Source organism: Dryobates pubescens, chromosome 5, assembly GCF_014839835.1.
Source record: "Dryobates pubescens isolate bDryPub1 chromosome 5, bDryPub1.pri, whole genome shotgun sequence".
In the NCBI taxonomy this organism is placed as follows: domain Eukaryota; kingdom Metazoa; phylum Chordata; class Aves; order Piciformes; family Picidae; genus Dryobates; species Dryobates pubescens.
This window is the reverse complement of record NC_071616.1, coordinates 45,992,760-46,007,500: the sequence shown is the minus strand read 5'-3', so window position 1 is coordinate 46,007,500 and position 14,741 is coordinate 45,992,760. Positions and strand designations below refer to the sequence as shown.

Here is a 14,741-nt window from a genome sequence, read left to right as displayed (position 1 = left end):
GACCAGAGAGAGAGAGGAGGGGAAGCCAAGGGGACCAGAGAGAGAGAGGAGGGGAAGCCAAGGGGACCAGAGAGAGGGAGAGAGGGGAGGGGAAGCCAAGGGGACCAGAGAGAGGGAGGGGAGGGGAAGCCAAGGGGACCAGAGAGAGAGAGAGAGGGGAGGGGAAGCCAAGGGGCTTGATGCAACACCACCAAGGTGAGCCCTGGGTGAAAGGAGCAGCTCAAACCTCAGCACTGTTCTGAGCTCACAGCACACAGCCTGACCTGAGTGGTGAGCTCCTGGAGAGGCCCAGCTCAGCCATGTCCCTTCCTGTGTGAAGCTCTGCAGGAGGAACACCTAACTGAATGGCTTGGCCCAGAGCCTGAAAGAGCTGAGCATCACCACCTGCCCACACAGGGACACTGGGAGAGCAGAAGCCTGGGAGCAGCACCCCAGAGCATGGCAAAGCACTGCTCTCCAAGCAGCTCTTGGCCCTGTTCTGCCTGGGTTTCCTTCCTGCTCCCTGGAGCACTGAGGGGCAGAGGGATGGGCCTGCAGCAGGCAGGCACTGGGAGGCCTGAGCAATGAGATGCTGGGAGCTGGGGCTGGGTGGAGGAAGGGTCTTTTATTGGTTCACTTTGCTGAGGGCCCTTTGAAATCAAACTGCACATTAACCCCCCCAGGAGGAGTAGGGGAAGAGAGACCAGCCAAGGGCTGAGCCAGCACAGCTGAGTAGAAAAGTTGGGCTGAAGGGTTCAGGGACAACATCACTTGGTCTAATGCAAGGATCACTCTAAAGCCAGGTGAGCAAGGCCTGAACTCCTGATCCCAGCAGACATCACCACTAGATTCTGCCACTTGCTCTGCTACTATTTACAGTGGGTTAGTATCTCCTGTAGCCTCCTCCTCCCCTTCCACCATAGGGATCACCATAGCCTCCTCTGCCACCATACCCTCCCCCCCTGCCACCATAATCCCCCCTGCCCCCTTGGAAGTTCCCCCCACCTCTTCCACCACCTCTGAACCCCCCACCTCCAAAGCCACCCCCACCTCCAAAGCCTCCTCCTCCTCCAAACCCACCCCCACCTCCTCCTCCCCTACCCCCTCCACCTCCCCAGTTGCCCCTTCCTCCACCCCCTCCTCCCCAGCCACCTCTTCCACCACCTTCCTGTCTCTTCTGCCAGGGAGGCATTTCAGGAGGGGGGGGTTCAATCTCTGTGGGCCTGCCCCCACGGTCAGGCACTCTGCCCATCAGCACCTGCGTGGAGAAGGAGATGGTCAGCTGCACAGCAGGGGGAAGGGGCAGGGGGCTCTCCTCCCATGCACACACACATGCTGCCTGCTCTGCACACCAAGTGTGGTCCCCCTGGGGTGGAACAGAAGCTCCTTCCTGTCCCTGTAAGCTGCCACAACACAACAGACCTCAGAGGGATCTCACTGCAACCCAGAAGGCAAAGCACAGCCTGGGCTGCAGCAAGAGAGGCAGAACCAGCAGGGCCAGGGAGGGGATTCTGCCCCTCTGCTCCACTCTGCTGAGACCACAGCTGCAGCTCTGGGGCCAGTTCTGGAGCCCCTAGGACAGGAAGGGTCTGGAGGTGCTGGAAGGTGTCCAGAGAAGGGCCATGAGGATGAGCAGAGGGCTGGAGCTGCTCTGCTGTGAGCACAGACTGAGGGAGTTGGGGTTGTGCAGGCTGGAGAGGAGAAGGCTCTGAGGAGACCTAATTGTGGCCTTTCAGTATCTGAAGGGGGCTCCAAGAAAGCTGGGGAGGGACTTTTGAGGGTGTCAGGGAGGGATAGGACTGGGGGGGATGAAGCAAAACTAGAAGTGGGGAGATTGAGATTGGCTGTGAGGAAGAAGTTGTTGCCCATGAGGGTGGTGAGAGCCTGGCACAGGCTGCCCAGGGAGGTGGTGGAAGCCTCCTGCCTGGAGGTGTTTGCAGCCAGGCTGGAGGTGGCTGTGAGCAACCTGCTGTAGTGTGAGGTGTCCCTGCCCATGGCAGGGGGTTGGGACTGGCTGAGCCTTGAGGTCCCTTCCAGCCCTGACAGTTCTGTGCTTCTGTAATTCTCCAGGCTAAGCAGTCCCAGGGCTCTCAGTCTCTCTTCCTAGCAGAGATGTTCTTCCCCATGAGGTCCAACAGAAAGTCGTAAGGATGAAGAACTTCTCCCTCACATCCAGTCTGAATCTCCCCACTTCTAGTTCTGCTCCCCAGTCCTCTCCCCCCAGTCCTATCCCTCCCTGACACCCTCAAAAGTCCCTTCCCAGCTTTCTTGGAGCCCCCTTCAGACACTGGAAGGCCACAAGAGAAGGCTGAGAGGGGATCTGATCAATGGCTGAGGGCTGGGGGTCAGGATGAAGGTGCCAGGCTCTGTTTGCTGGTGCCCAGGGACAGGCCAAGGAACACCAGGGACAAGCTGGAACCCAGGAGGCTGCACCTCAACAGGAGGAGACACTTCTGTATGGTGATGGTGCCAGAGCCTGGAGCAGGCTGCCCAGAGAGGCTGTGGAGTCTCCTTCTCTGGAGCCTTTCCAGCCCCTCCTGGATGCCTCCCTGTGCAGCCTGCCCTGGGTGCTCTGGCAGGGGGTTGGGCTGGATGCTCTCTGAGGTCCCTCCCAGCCCCCACCAGGACCCTCTCGTGATTGCAGGGGTGCACACACCCAGGCAGCAGCAGCATACCTTGTTGATGGCACAGGCTGTGTGCTCCCTTGTTGAGCCACTGCTTGTTCTGATGATCTTGGAGAGGTCCTCCCTGGCAGCCAGCAGGTGTGCCAGGCTGACAGAGGACTTCGGGCACAGGGCGTAGCGCCTGGGCTGGTAGATCCTGGCGATGTCGTCTGTCCTGACCTGCAGGGGCAGAGCAGCACAACTCACCTGCAGGCACCAAGCACCCCAGCCCACCTGCAGGCACCAAGCACCCCAGCCCACCTGCCAGGCACCAAGCACCCCAGCCCACCTGCAGGCACCAAGCACCCCAGCCCACCTGCAGGCACCAAGCACCCCAGCCCACCTGCCAGGCACCAAGCACCCCAGCCCACCTGCCAGGCACCAAGCACCCCAGCCCACCTGCCAGGCACCAAGCACCCCAGCCCACCTGCAGGCACCAAGCACCCCAGCCCACCTGCAGGCACCAAGCACCCCAGCCCACCTGCCAGGCACCAAGCACCCCAGCCCACCTGCCAGGCACCAAGCACCCCAGCCCACCTGCAGGCAGCAAGCACCCCAGCCCACCTGCAGGCACCAAGCACCCCAGCCCACCTGCAGGCACCAAGCACCCCAGCCCACCTGCCAGGCACCAAGCACCCCAGCCCACCTGCAGGCACCAAGCACCCCAGCCCACCTGCAGGCACCAAGCACCCCAGCCCACCTGCCAGGCACCAAGCACCCCAGCCCACCTGCCAGGCACCAAGCACCCCAGCCCACCTGCCAGGCACCAAGCACCCCAGCCCACCTGCCAGGCACCAAGCACCCCAGCCCACCTGCTGCTGCCCTCCCCAGCCCCTCAGCAAGCTCTCAAACATCTGAGGTGAGCTCACAGACAGTGCCAGCTGCCACCACTTCTCTGGCCGTGGATGGAGCTGCTCAGCAAGGCACTGGCAGCAGGGACCACCCAGTCCCATCTCTCCTGCACAGGCAGGGACCCCTTCCCCCAGACCAGACTGCACAAGGCCTCAGCCAGCCTGGCCTTGAGCACCCCCAGGGAGGGGGCAGCCACAGCCTCCCTGGGCAGCCTGTGCCAGAGTCTCAGCACCCTCACTGCTAACAATTCCTCCCAGTCCCAGCCTGCCCTCCCCAGGCTTCACCCCAGTGCCTCTCATCCTGCCACCTCAAGCCCTTGCCAAATGGCCCTGCCCAGCTCTTTTGCAGGGCCCCTTCAGGCACTGGAAGGCCACTATGAGGTCTGCCTGGGGCCTTCTCTTCAGGCTGTACAGCCCAAGCTCTCACAGGCTGTCCTCCACTGCCTGGCCACTGGGATGTGCTGCCCAGGGAGGTGGTGGAGTCCCCATCCCTGGAGCTCCTTAGGAAGAGCCTGGCTGAGGCCCTTGGTGCCATGCTTTAGTCGAGCAGATGGTGCTGGGTGCCAGGCTGGACTGGCTGAGCTCTGAGGCCTGTTCCAGCCTGTTCCATTCAATGCAGTGCTACTGTGCATGTGTGAGCCCAGCTGACCTTGGCTCTGTCAGACCAGCCAAAGGACTGCACGGTCACATCCAGCCTCTTGACCAGCATGCGCCGCCGGCACTCGTACTCGCTGCGCAGGGCCTCGTTGATCCTCTCCAGCCTTTCCTGCGGGGTGGCCATCACAGCAAGGAGTTAACAGAGGTCAAGCATGACAACCCAGGAGGTCACTGAAGTCACTTTAAAGTTAACCTCAGTCAGCAGCTGAGGGTTCTGCCCCCCTGTGCATGCTGGAAGGCACTTCACAGCTGCGGTGCAGCTCTGCAGGGCGGCAGAGGCACAAAGCGCTGCGGGGGTCAGGCAGAGGCTGAGGCAGCCCCAGGGCTGGGCCTGACACTGGCTCTGGGAGGGTCTGAGTAGCACTGAAGCATGCAGCACTTCAGTTCAGTGTCACAGAATGGCCCAGGCTGGGAGGCAGCTCAGAGCTCAGCTGCCCCAACCTCCCCTCCATGCCCAGGGACACCTCTCAGCTACACTCAGCTGCTCAAGGCCTCATCCAGCCTGGCCTTCAACACCCCCAGGCAGGAGGCAGCCACAGCCTCCCTGGGCAGCCTGTGCCAGAGTCTCAGCAGCCTCCTGCTGAAGAACTTCTTCCTCAGCTGCAGTCTGACCCTGCTGTGCCTCAGCTTCAAACCATTCCCCCTTGGCCTGTCTCTAGACCCCCTGATGGAAAGTCCCTCTGCAGCCTTCCTGCAGGATCCCTTCAGGTCCTGGCAGCAGCTCTGAGGTGCCCCTGGAACCTTCTCCTCTGCAGGCTGCACAGCCCCAGCTCCCCCACAGCAACTGTGCAGTGCCCATGGTCACAGGCAGCTGCATCACTGCTTTGCTCCATCCAGTGAATCCCAAAGGGGAACAAGGAAAAGCCTGGAGAGAGTTCTTACCACTTGCTCTGAGCTCAGAGGTTTTGTGAGCAGGGATTTCCCCACGTGGTTCTTCTGGACTTTGGAGAGGATGTCTTTGATCTGCAGAGAACCAACACAAATGACAGGAGATTTATTCCAGCTCAGCCTGCTGCTCCTCTGATCAACTGCAGCACATCACTCCACCTGCTGGCAGGCAGCTCTGAGGTGCCCCTGGAGCCTCCTCCTCTGCAGGCTGCACAGCCCCAGCTCCCTCAGCCTGTGCTCACAGCAGAGCTGCTCCAGCCCTTGGAGCATCTTTGTGGCCTCCTCTGGGCTCTCTCCAGCAGCTCTGTGTCCTTCTCCTGCTGGGGACAGCAGAGCTGGAGGCAGGATTGGAAGTGAGGTCTGAGCAGAGCAGAGCCCAGGGGCAGAATCCCCTCTGCTGCCCTGCTGCCCACCCTGCTCTGGCTGCAGCCCAGCACACAGCTGCCTCTGTAGGGCACTGCTGGGGAGCTGCTCAGCACTGCCCCACGGGGAGCTGCTCAGCACCGCCCCACGGGGAGCTGCTCAGCACCGCCCCACGGGGAGCTGCTCAGCACTGGCCCATGGGGAGCTGCTCAGCACTGCCCCACGGGGAGCTGCTCAGCACTGCCCCATGGGGCCCTGCTCAGCACTGCCCCATGGGGAGCTGCTCAGCACTGCCCCACGGGGCCCTGCTCAGCACTGCCCCACGGGGAGCTGCTCAGCACTGGCCCACGGGGAGCTGCTCAGCACTGCCCCATGGGGAGCTGCTCAGCACTGCCCCACGGGGCCCTGCTCAGCACTGCCCCATGGGGAGCTGCTCAGCACTGCCCCACGGGGCCCTGCTCAGCACTGCCCCACGGGGAGCTGCTCAGCACTGCCCCACGGGGAGCTGCTCAGCACTGCCCCACGGGGAGCTGCTCAGCACTGCCCCACGGGGAGCTGCTCAGCACTGCCCCATGGGGAGCTGCTCAGCACTGCCCCATGGGGCCCTGCTCAGCACTGCCCCACGGGGAGCTGCTCAGCACTGCCCCACGGGGAGCTGCTCAGCACTGCCCCATGGGGCCCTGGCTCAGCACTGCCCCACGGGGAGCTGCTCAGCACTGCCCCATGGGGCCCTGGCTCAGCACTGCCCCACGGGGAGCTGCTCAGCACTGCCCCATGGGGAGCTGCTCAGCACTGCCCCATGGGGCCCTGGCTCAGCACTGCCCCACGGGGAGCTGCTCAGCACTGCCCCATGGGGAGCTGCTCAGCACTGCCCCACGGGGAGCTGCTCAGCACTGCCCCATGGGGAGCTGCTCAGCACTGCCCCATGGGGAGCTGCTCAGCACTGGCCCATGGGGAGCTGCTCAGCACTGCCCCACGGGGAGCTGCTCAGCACTGCCCCACGGGGAGCTGCTCAGCACTGCCCCACGGGGAGCTGCTCAGCACTGCCCCATGGGGAGCTGCTCAGCACTGGCCCATGGGGAGCTGCTCAGCACTGCCCCACGGGGAGCTGCTCAGCACTGCCCCATGGGGAGCTGCTCAGCACTGCCCCATGGGGAGCTGCTCAGCACTGCCCCATGGGGCCCTGCTCAGCACTGCCCCATGGGGAGCTGCTCAGCACTGCCCCATGGGGCCCTGCTCAGCACTGGCCCATGGGGAGCTGCTCAGCACTGCCCCACGGGGAGCTGCTCAGCACTGGCCCATGGGGAGCTGCTCAGCACTGCCCCATGGGGCCCTGCTCAGCACTGCCCCATGGGGCCCTGCTCAGCACTGCCCCACGGGGAGCTGCTCAGCACTGCCCCACGGGGCCCTGCTCAGCACTGCCCCATGGGGCCCTGCTCAGCACTGGCCCATGGGGCCCTGGCTCAGCACTGCCCCATGGGGCCCTGGCTCAGCACTGCCCCATGGGGCCCTGCTCAGCACTGCCCCATGGGGCTGCCACAGCTCATAATGCCAGGCCCCAAACTTCAGCTGACTGCTTCCAGAGCTGATGCTTCCAGCTCACCAGCAGAACACATCCCAGCTCTTACCTTTTGCTCCACATGGGTTAACAAGAGAGGAACATCAGAAGCTGAGAGGTTTGACAGGCCCAGGGCACCACAGATGGCTTGCAGCTCCTGGGAGATCTCACTGTGCTTTTCCAAGGGGGAGCCCTTCACTGCCTTGCTGTGCAGGATCTTCAAAGCCTGAAGCTCTGTGCTCAGAAACACTGGGGAGGAGAGTGCACCAGTGGCACACAGACACCAGCACTGCCCCACCCAAGCTCCCAGCCAAACACATCAATTTACAGCCAGGCCACTGCAGGAGGGAGACTCTGTCCAGCCCTCTGACTGAGGCTGTCCAACCCACCTCTGCCCCCAGACCCCTGGCTCCTGGGCTAGTTTCATCACTGGGTCCTGCTGCTACTCCTTTGTCCAAGCCCAGCCTAAACTTCAGCCTTCTCTTCATGCCTCCAGCACCTCTCTAAGGCTGCCCAGAACCCTCTCAGAAACAGAAGGAATCACAGATCCATGGAATGCTTTGGGCTGGAAGGGACCATGAAGATCATCCAGTCCCAACCCCCCTGCCATGGCCAGGGACACCTCCCACCAGCCCAGGCTGCTCAAGGCCTCACCTAGCCTGGCCTTGAACAGCTCCAGGGAGGAAGCAGCCACAGCCTCCCTGGGCAGCCTGTGCCAGAGTCTCAGCAGCCTCACTGGCAAGGCTTTCTTCCTGAGATGCAGTGTAAGTCTCCCCTCCTCCAGCTGCCATTCATTCCCTCTCATCCTGTCACTGCCAGCCCTCCCCAGCCTTCTGCTGGTCCCCTCTGCCATCAGCCCCTGGCAGGCTGCCACCTCTATGCCCACCCAGCTCACAGACAGCAGAGACTCTGGGGGTAGCAGACAGGTCTCAGTTTCAGCTGAGCTGGAACTGGGTCACAGAAAGGATCAGAAGGCCTCAGTAGGCTGAGCCACACTTCCAGCATGCAGAATTAACCAGGTTGGAAAAGACCTCAGAGCTCATCCAGCCCAACCCAGCACCCAGCATCTGATCAGCTCAACCATGGCACCAAGGGCCTCAGCCAGGCTCTTGCTAAACACCTCCAGGGATGGGGACTCCACCACCTCCCTGGGCAGCACATTCCCATGGCCAATCTCTCTTGCTGGGAAGGATTTCTTCCTCACATCCAGCCTGAAACTCCCCTGGCACAGCTTGAGACTGTGTCCTCTTGTTCTGGTGCTGGGTGCCTGGGAGAAGAGACCAGCCCCCACCTGGCTCCAACCTCCCTTCAGGCAGCTGTAGAGAGCAAGAAGGTCTCCCCTGAGCCTCCTCTTCTCCAGGCTGAGCAACCCCAGCTCGCTCAGGGCTGTGCTCCAGGCACAGGGATGGCCACAAGGAACTGCTTCAGGCACACTGCAGTGACCATGGCAGCCCATGCAGGGAGAGCCCAACTTACAGAGGAGCTTGAGGCAATCTTCCTTCTCTCTCAATCTGTCCTTGATGTCTCCAGAGGTCAGTGATGAGTAGGGGCAGGCCATTTCCCTCAGAAAGCTGCTAACCTCCAGCTGGAAGCTCTCTATGTCCTTGCCACCTGTGGGAGTACAGACATGCAAAGCCAGGGGCTGCTGACAGGGACACCAAGCTGCAACCTCACTGTCCCAGCTGACACATTTGAACTGCAGGTTCCAACAGCCCACACCAGGAAGCCCCCACAGTGACCTTTATTCCCCTCAGAGCAGTCCCAGCTACAAGCAGACAAGAGGTTAACAGCCACAGCAACACTGTGCCCATGCTGGGGAGGGGAAGCTGAAGCTACAGCACCCTTGGGAGACAAAGAACATCACCAGAAGCTTAACAGCTTAGCAGAGAATGGCTCAGGCTGGAAGGGAGCTCAGAGCTCAGCTGCCCCAACCTCCCCTCCATGCCCAGGGACACCTCTCAGCTCCACTCAGCTGCTCAAGGCCTCATCCAGCCTGGCCTTCAGCACCCCCAGGCAGGAGGCAGCCACAGCCTCCCTGGGCAGCCTGGGCCAGAGTCTCAGCAGCCTCCTGCTGAAGAACTTCTTCCTCAGCTCCAGTCTGACCCTGCTGTGCCTCAGCTTCAAACCATTCCCCCTGGACCTGTCTCTGGACCCCCTGATGGAAAGTCCCTCTGCAGCCTTCCTGCAGGATCCCTTCAGCTCCTGGCAGGCAGCTCTGAGGTGCCCCTGGAGCCTTCTCCTCTGCAGGCTGCACAGCCCCAGCTCCCTCAGCCTGTGCTCACAGCAGAGCTGCTCCAGCCCTGGGAGCATCTTTGTGGCCTCCTCTGGCCTCTCTCCAGCAGCTCTGTGTCCTTCTCCTGCTGGGGACAGCAGAACTGGAGGCAGGATTGGAGGTGAGCTCTGAGCAGAGCAGAGCCCAGGGGCAGAATCCCCTCTGCTGCCCTGCTGCCCACCCTGCTCTGGCTGCAGCCCAGCACACAGCTGCCTGAGGGCTGCAGGAGGGCACTGCTGGCTCCTGGGGAGCTGCTCAGCACCCAGCACCCCCAAGGCTCTATCTGCAGAGCTGCTCCCAACCCACTCTGCCCCCAGGCTGGATGTGTGCCTGGGGCTGGCCTGACCCAGGTGCCACCAAGCAGCACATCCATGTAACAAACCTCCTGCTGTGGCAGCCCCAGGACTCAGGAGCTGAATCTTCCCAGTGATTTAGTTCACTTTTATGCTCATTTTGTTCAGTGAGAGCATCAACAAGAGAAAATCTCATCCAGGCTCCAGAAGGAATGGTGTGCCTGGGCACAGTGCTGACTGGAACCCTGCACTGGGGCTGGAAACCCCAGGCACCAGAAACTAAGCCCTCAAGGGATGGCTGCATGCAGCAGCCACCCTCAGGAGGCACAGAGATACTTTCCCTATCTATATGGACCTAAAACCCCCAAACACCTCTGTTTTTTCATCCTTCCTGCTGAAGGACTCCTCAGAAGGCAAGGCCTGAGTCCCAGAGCCACCTCCATGCAAACATCAGCCTGAGCCTGGCCACCTGGCAGCTACCTTCAACACTGCCATGCCACTGCTGGCTGCACAGCACCAGCCTGGGGCCCCTGAGCAGAGCCCAGCCAGCTCTGCCAGGTAATCTCACACACCATCTGCTGGAGTGATGCTCTCCTCCATGTCACAGAGAGCCTTGATCTGGGAGCCCAGCCAGACACAAAGCTCAAGGAACTCTGCTGATGATAACCCATTCTCTGCTGCCTTGCTCAGGGCTTCCTCCTCCAGCAGGGGTCCTGTGTACCTGCCACGGAGAGAGAGAAGTCAGGCAGAGGAAGCACACTGAAGGGAAGCTCTGCTCAGTCTGAAAGCATTTTACTGTGGGCTCAGGGCAACTGAGACAGGCTGGGCAGGGACTGGCCTGGGAGCAGCCCTGGAGAAAAGGACCTGGGGGTGCTGGGGGAGGAGAAGCTCAACAGGAGCCAGCAGTGAGCACTTGCAGCCCAGAGAGCCAAGCAGAGCCTGGGCTGCAGCAAGAGAAGTGTGGCCAGCAGGGCAGGGAGGGGATTCTGCCCCTCTGCTCCACTCTGCTGAGACCACAGCTGGAGCTCTGGGGCCAGTTCTGGAGCCCCTAGGACAGGAAGGATCTGGAGGGGCTGGAAGGTGTCCAGAGAAGGGCCAGGAGGAGGAGCAGAGGGCTGGAGCTGCTCTGCTGTGAGCACAGGCTGAGGGAGTTGGGGTTGTGCAGGCTGGAGAGGAGAAGGCTCTGAGGAGACCTAATTGTGGCCTTCCAGGATCTGCAGGGGGCTGCAAGAAAGCTGGGGAGGGACTTTTGAGGGTGTCAGGGAGGGATAGGACTGGGGGGGATGGAGCAAAACTAGAAGTGGGGAGATTGAGATTGGATGTGAGGAAGAAGTTGTTCCCCATGAGGGTGGTGAGAGCCTGGCACAGGTTGCCCAGGGAGGTGGTGGAAGCCTCCTGCCTGGAGGTGTTTGCAGCCAGGCTGGAGGTGGCTGTGAGCAACCTGCTGCAGTGTGAGGTGTCCCTGCCCATGGCAGAGCTTGTTCCTCACATCCAATCTCAATCTGCTCTGCTCTCATTTCAAACCACTGTCCCTGCTCCTGTCCCTGCAGGCCTTTGGGAGCAGTCCCTCTGCAGCCTTCCTGTAGCCCCTTCAGGTCCTGCCAGGCTGCTGTTAGGTGTCCCTGGAGCCTTCTCCTCTCCAGGCTGAACACCCCCAGCTCCCTCAGCCTGTGCTCACAGCAGAGCTGCTCCAACCCCCTGAGCATTTTCCTGGCCCTTCTCTGGACCCTCTCCATCAGCTCCAGCTCCTTCCTGTGCTGAGGGCTCCAGAGCTGGATGCAGTGCTCCAGGTGAGGTCTCCCCAGAGCAGAGGGGCAGGATCCTCTCTCTCCATCTCTGGCCACCCTGCTTTGGATGCAGCCCAGGCTGCCCCTGGCCTTCTGTGCTGCAGTCTCACCCTGCCTGCTCCTGGCCAGCTCCTCCCCTCCAGCACCCCCAAGCCCTTTTCTCACTCTCATCATGCCCCAGCCTGGACTGGTGTCTAGCCATGCCCTGAGGGAGGTGCAGGACCTCCCACTTTGCCTTACTGAGCCTGATGAGATTCTCCTCAGCCCAGCTCTGCAGCCTGCCCTGCTCCTGTGGCTGAAGGACTCTGCTGCCCCAAGGCAGATCTGAGACCAGGTGATTGATTCTTCCCTCATGCCCAGTCTGTGCCACTGCTGGACACAGCCTCAAGGGCCCTCCTGAGGGGCAGTGCCCAGGCTCCCAGTGCAGCTGTACTGCACAGCTCCTCACATAGCACTGCCAGGCTTGGAAGGGACCCCAAGGCTCAGCCATTTCCACCCCCCCTGCCATGGGCAGGGACACCTCACACCACAGCAGGTTGCTCACAGCCACAGCCAGCCTGGCTGCAAACACCTCCAGGCAGGAGGCTTCCACCACCTCCCTGGGCAGCCTGTGCCAGGCTCTCACCACGCTCAGGGGCAACAACTTCTTCCTCACATCCAATCTGAATCTCCCCATTTCTAGTTGTGCTCCATCCCCCCCAGTCCTATCCCCCCTGACACCCTCAGAAGTCCCTCCCCAGCTTTCTTGCAGCCCCCTGCAGATCCTGGAAGGCCACAGGAAGGTCTCCTGGGAGCCTTCTCCTCTCCAGAGTGAGCAGCCCCAGCTCTCTGTGCAGTCGTGGAGCAGTCTGTGTAGCACATCGCTGCAGGGCTGAGGCTTCCCCCTCTGCCTGGGCAGCCTGTGCCAGCCTCTCACCAGCGGAACGGCAGCTGAGCGCCGCCGCTGGTCCCCCGGGGCCGCCCGCCCGGGGCCTTTCCTGCCTCCCTCTTCCCCTCCCTCCCAGCAGTGCAGCCCGGCGCCGGCGCCACGATGCCGCTGCCCGCGGAGGGAGGAGGCCCAGCCGCGGCCGCCGGGCCCGCCCCGACCCTCCGCCGCCCCTGGGCTCCGCGCTGCGCTGCCCGCCCGCGGCCACGGCCCGGCCGCTCTCCGTGCCGCGGCCGCCCGCCCCGCGCCGCCCGCCCCGCCGGGGGAGCCCGGGGGCGCCCCGGGGGTGCCGCCCGCCTCACCCCAGCGCCTCCAGCGCGTCCAGGATGTCGCACTCCATCCCGGGCCCCGCCGGCAGCTCCCTCATGCCGCCTAGCGCGCCGCCGCCGTGCGCCGCCCAAACGGCTCCCCCGCGCCCCGGGCCCCGCCGCCGCGTTCCGCCCTGCTGCCCGCCGCCGCCTGCCGCCCCGCTCCCCCTGCTCCCCGCCGCCTGCCGCCCCGCGCCCCCTGCCCCGCCGCCGCGTTCCGCCCTGCTCCCCCTGCCCCGCCGCCGCGTTCCGCCCTGCTGCCCGCCGCCGCCTGCCGCCCCGCTCCCCCTGCCCCGCCGCCGCCTGCGGCCCCGCTCCCCCTGCTCCCCGCCGCCTGCCGCCCCGCTCCCCCTGCTCCCCGCCGCCTGCCGCCCCGCTCCCCCTGCTCCCCGCCGCCTGCCGCCCCGCTCCCCCTGCTCCCCGCCGCCTGCCGCCCCGCTCCCCCTGCCCCGCCGCCGCGTTCCGCCCCGCTCCCCCTGCCCCGCCGCCGCGTTCCGCCCCGCTCCCCCTGCCCCGCCGCCGCCTGCCGCCCCGCTCCCCCTGCTCCCCGCCGCCTGCCGCCCCGCTCCCCCTGCCCCGCCGCCGCCTGCCGCCCCGCTCCCCCTGCCCCGCCGCCGCCTGCCGCCCCGCTCCCCCTGCCCCGCCGCCGCCTGCCGCCCCGCTCCCCCTGCCCCGCCGCCGGGGCAGAGGGATCTGATCAATATCTATCAAAAGCTGAGGGCTGGGGGTCAGGAGGCAGGGGACAGGCTCTGCTCAGCTGCACCCTGGGATAGGACAAGGAGTAAGGGATGGAAACTGCAGCACAGGAGGTTCCACCTCAACACAAGGAGGAACTTCTTCCCTGTGAGGGTCCCAGAGCCCTGGAGCAGGCTGCCCAGAGAGGTTGTGGAGTCTCCTTCTCTGGAGCCTTTCCAAACTCACCTGGATGCATCCCTGTGGACTGGATGATCTCTCGAGGTCCCTTCCAGCCCCTCACATTCTGTGACTCTCTGACTTCAGCAGGCAACAATTTCAGCCCCAGAAGACAGAAAGAGCTCCTGCTCACACCACCTGGGCATCGCAGATCCCTGCCTGTAACTCAGTTGCCCAAAGCAGTCTGAGGAAGCTTTTGGGAAGGCAAGATCAGCCTCTGAGGCTATTCCTTCTCTCAGCACCCAGGAGACAGCCAGCATCCACAGCTATGCACTGGATGCAGAACTTGTTCCTCACATCCAATCTCAATCTGCTCTGCTCTCATTTCAAACCACTGTCCCTGGTGCTGTCCCTGCAGGCCTTTGGGAACAGTCTCTCTCCATCCTTCCTGTAGCCCCTTTAAGTACTGGCAGGCTGCTATTAGGTTTGCCTGGAGCCTTCTCTTCTCCAGGCTGAACAACAGTTGCTTTGTCTTTCTTACACACAGCACAGGAATACAACCCAGATCTCCCGGTGAAACAGGAGAGGCAGAAGTAATCCGAAGTACTAAGCAGCGTTGAGCAGATGATTGCTGACCACTAGAGGGGATCATAGGAGTGGAGAAGGAGCTGGATGTACTCCATCACAAATACTTTCCTCCAACACAAGCTTGCCTGTCTCTGCTCTTCATGGAACTCATAGAATCCCAGGTTGGAAGGGACCTCATCCAGTCCAACCTTTCAGGGTAAGGGTATAGATTAAATGAGGATGTCCCAGCACCCTCTCAAGCCGGGCCTTGAAACTGGCTAATGTTGTGCTGTATGCCCACAGTTTAAAACCAGCTGGCACAGGACAGCACTGTCTGCATGCTGAAGGTGATAGAAGGAGCCTCTGTTCATTGCATTTAAAGCAGAGCATCACCAGGTTAAATTAATCCAGGTTAAACCTGCCCAGCTCCCAGCCCTTGTCACTCTTTAGACCCTAAGCAGCTCTTGTTTGCTTGGTTAAAAAAGTCATGGAATCACTGAGCTGCCAGGGCTGGAAGGGACCTCAAGGCTCAGCCAGTTCCAACCCCCCTGCCATGGCCAGGGACACCTCACACTGCAGCAGGTTGCTCACAGCCACCTCCAGCCTGGCTGCAAACACCTCCAGGGATGAGGCTTCCACCACCTCCCTGGGCAGCCTGTGCCAGGCTCTCACCACCCCCATGGGGAACAACTTCTTCCTAACATCCAATCTCAAACTCCCCACTTCTAGTTTTGCTCCATCCCCCCCAGTCCTATCACTCCCTGACACCCTCAAGAAG

General features: G+C 62.6%; 1 protein-coding gene across 1 annotated transcript; it reads right to left on the bottom strand.

The window, feature by feature from the left end:
- Positions 1–339: 339 nt before the first annotated feature.
- FAM98B (family with sequence similarity 98 member B) lies at positions 340–12,603 on the bottom strand. Its single transcript, XM_054162235.1, has 8 exons — positions 12,539–12,603; positions 10,097–10,245; positions 8,436–8,570; positions 7,030–7,208; positions 5,033–5,113; positions 4,143–4,259; positions 2,655–2,822; positions 340–1,237 (listed from the first exon to the last, which is right to left on the bottom strand). Exons 1-8 carry the CDS (start codon positions 12,601–12,603, stop codon positions 863–865), a joined length of 1,269 nt encoding a protein of 422 aa, XP_054018210.1. The 3' UTR covers positions 340–862.
- Between the last annotated feature and the right edge of the window lie 2,138 nt (positions 12,604–14,741).

What these genes read in the sequence shown, in the direction of transcription:
- FAM98B (XM_054162235.1), bottom strand. Translation starts at nt 12,603, where the DNA reads ATGAGGGAGCTGCCGGCGGGGCCCGGGATGGAGTGCGACATCCTGGAC. An exon ending in GAGCATCACTCCAGCAGATG is followed by an intron (nt 8,571 to 10,096) that starts GTGTGTGAGATT and finishes GTACTCCCACAG; the next exon opens with GTGGCAAGGACATAGAGAGC. An exon ending in CTCTGAGCTCAGAGCAAGTG is followed by an intron (nt 4,260 to 5,032) that starts GTAAGAACTCTC and finishes GCCACCCCGCAG; the next exon opens with GAAAGGCTGGAGAGGATCAA.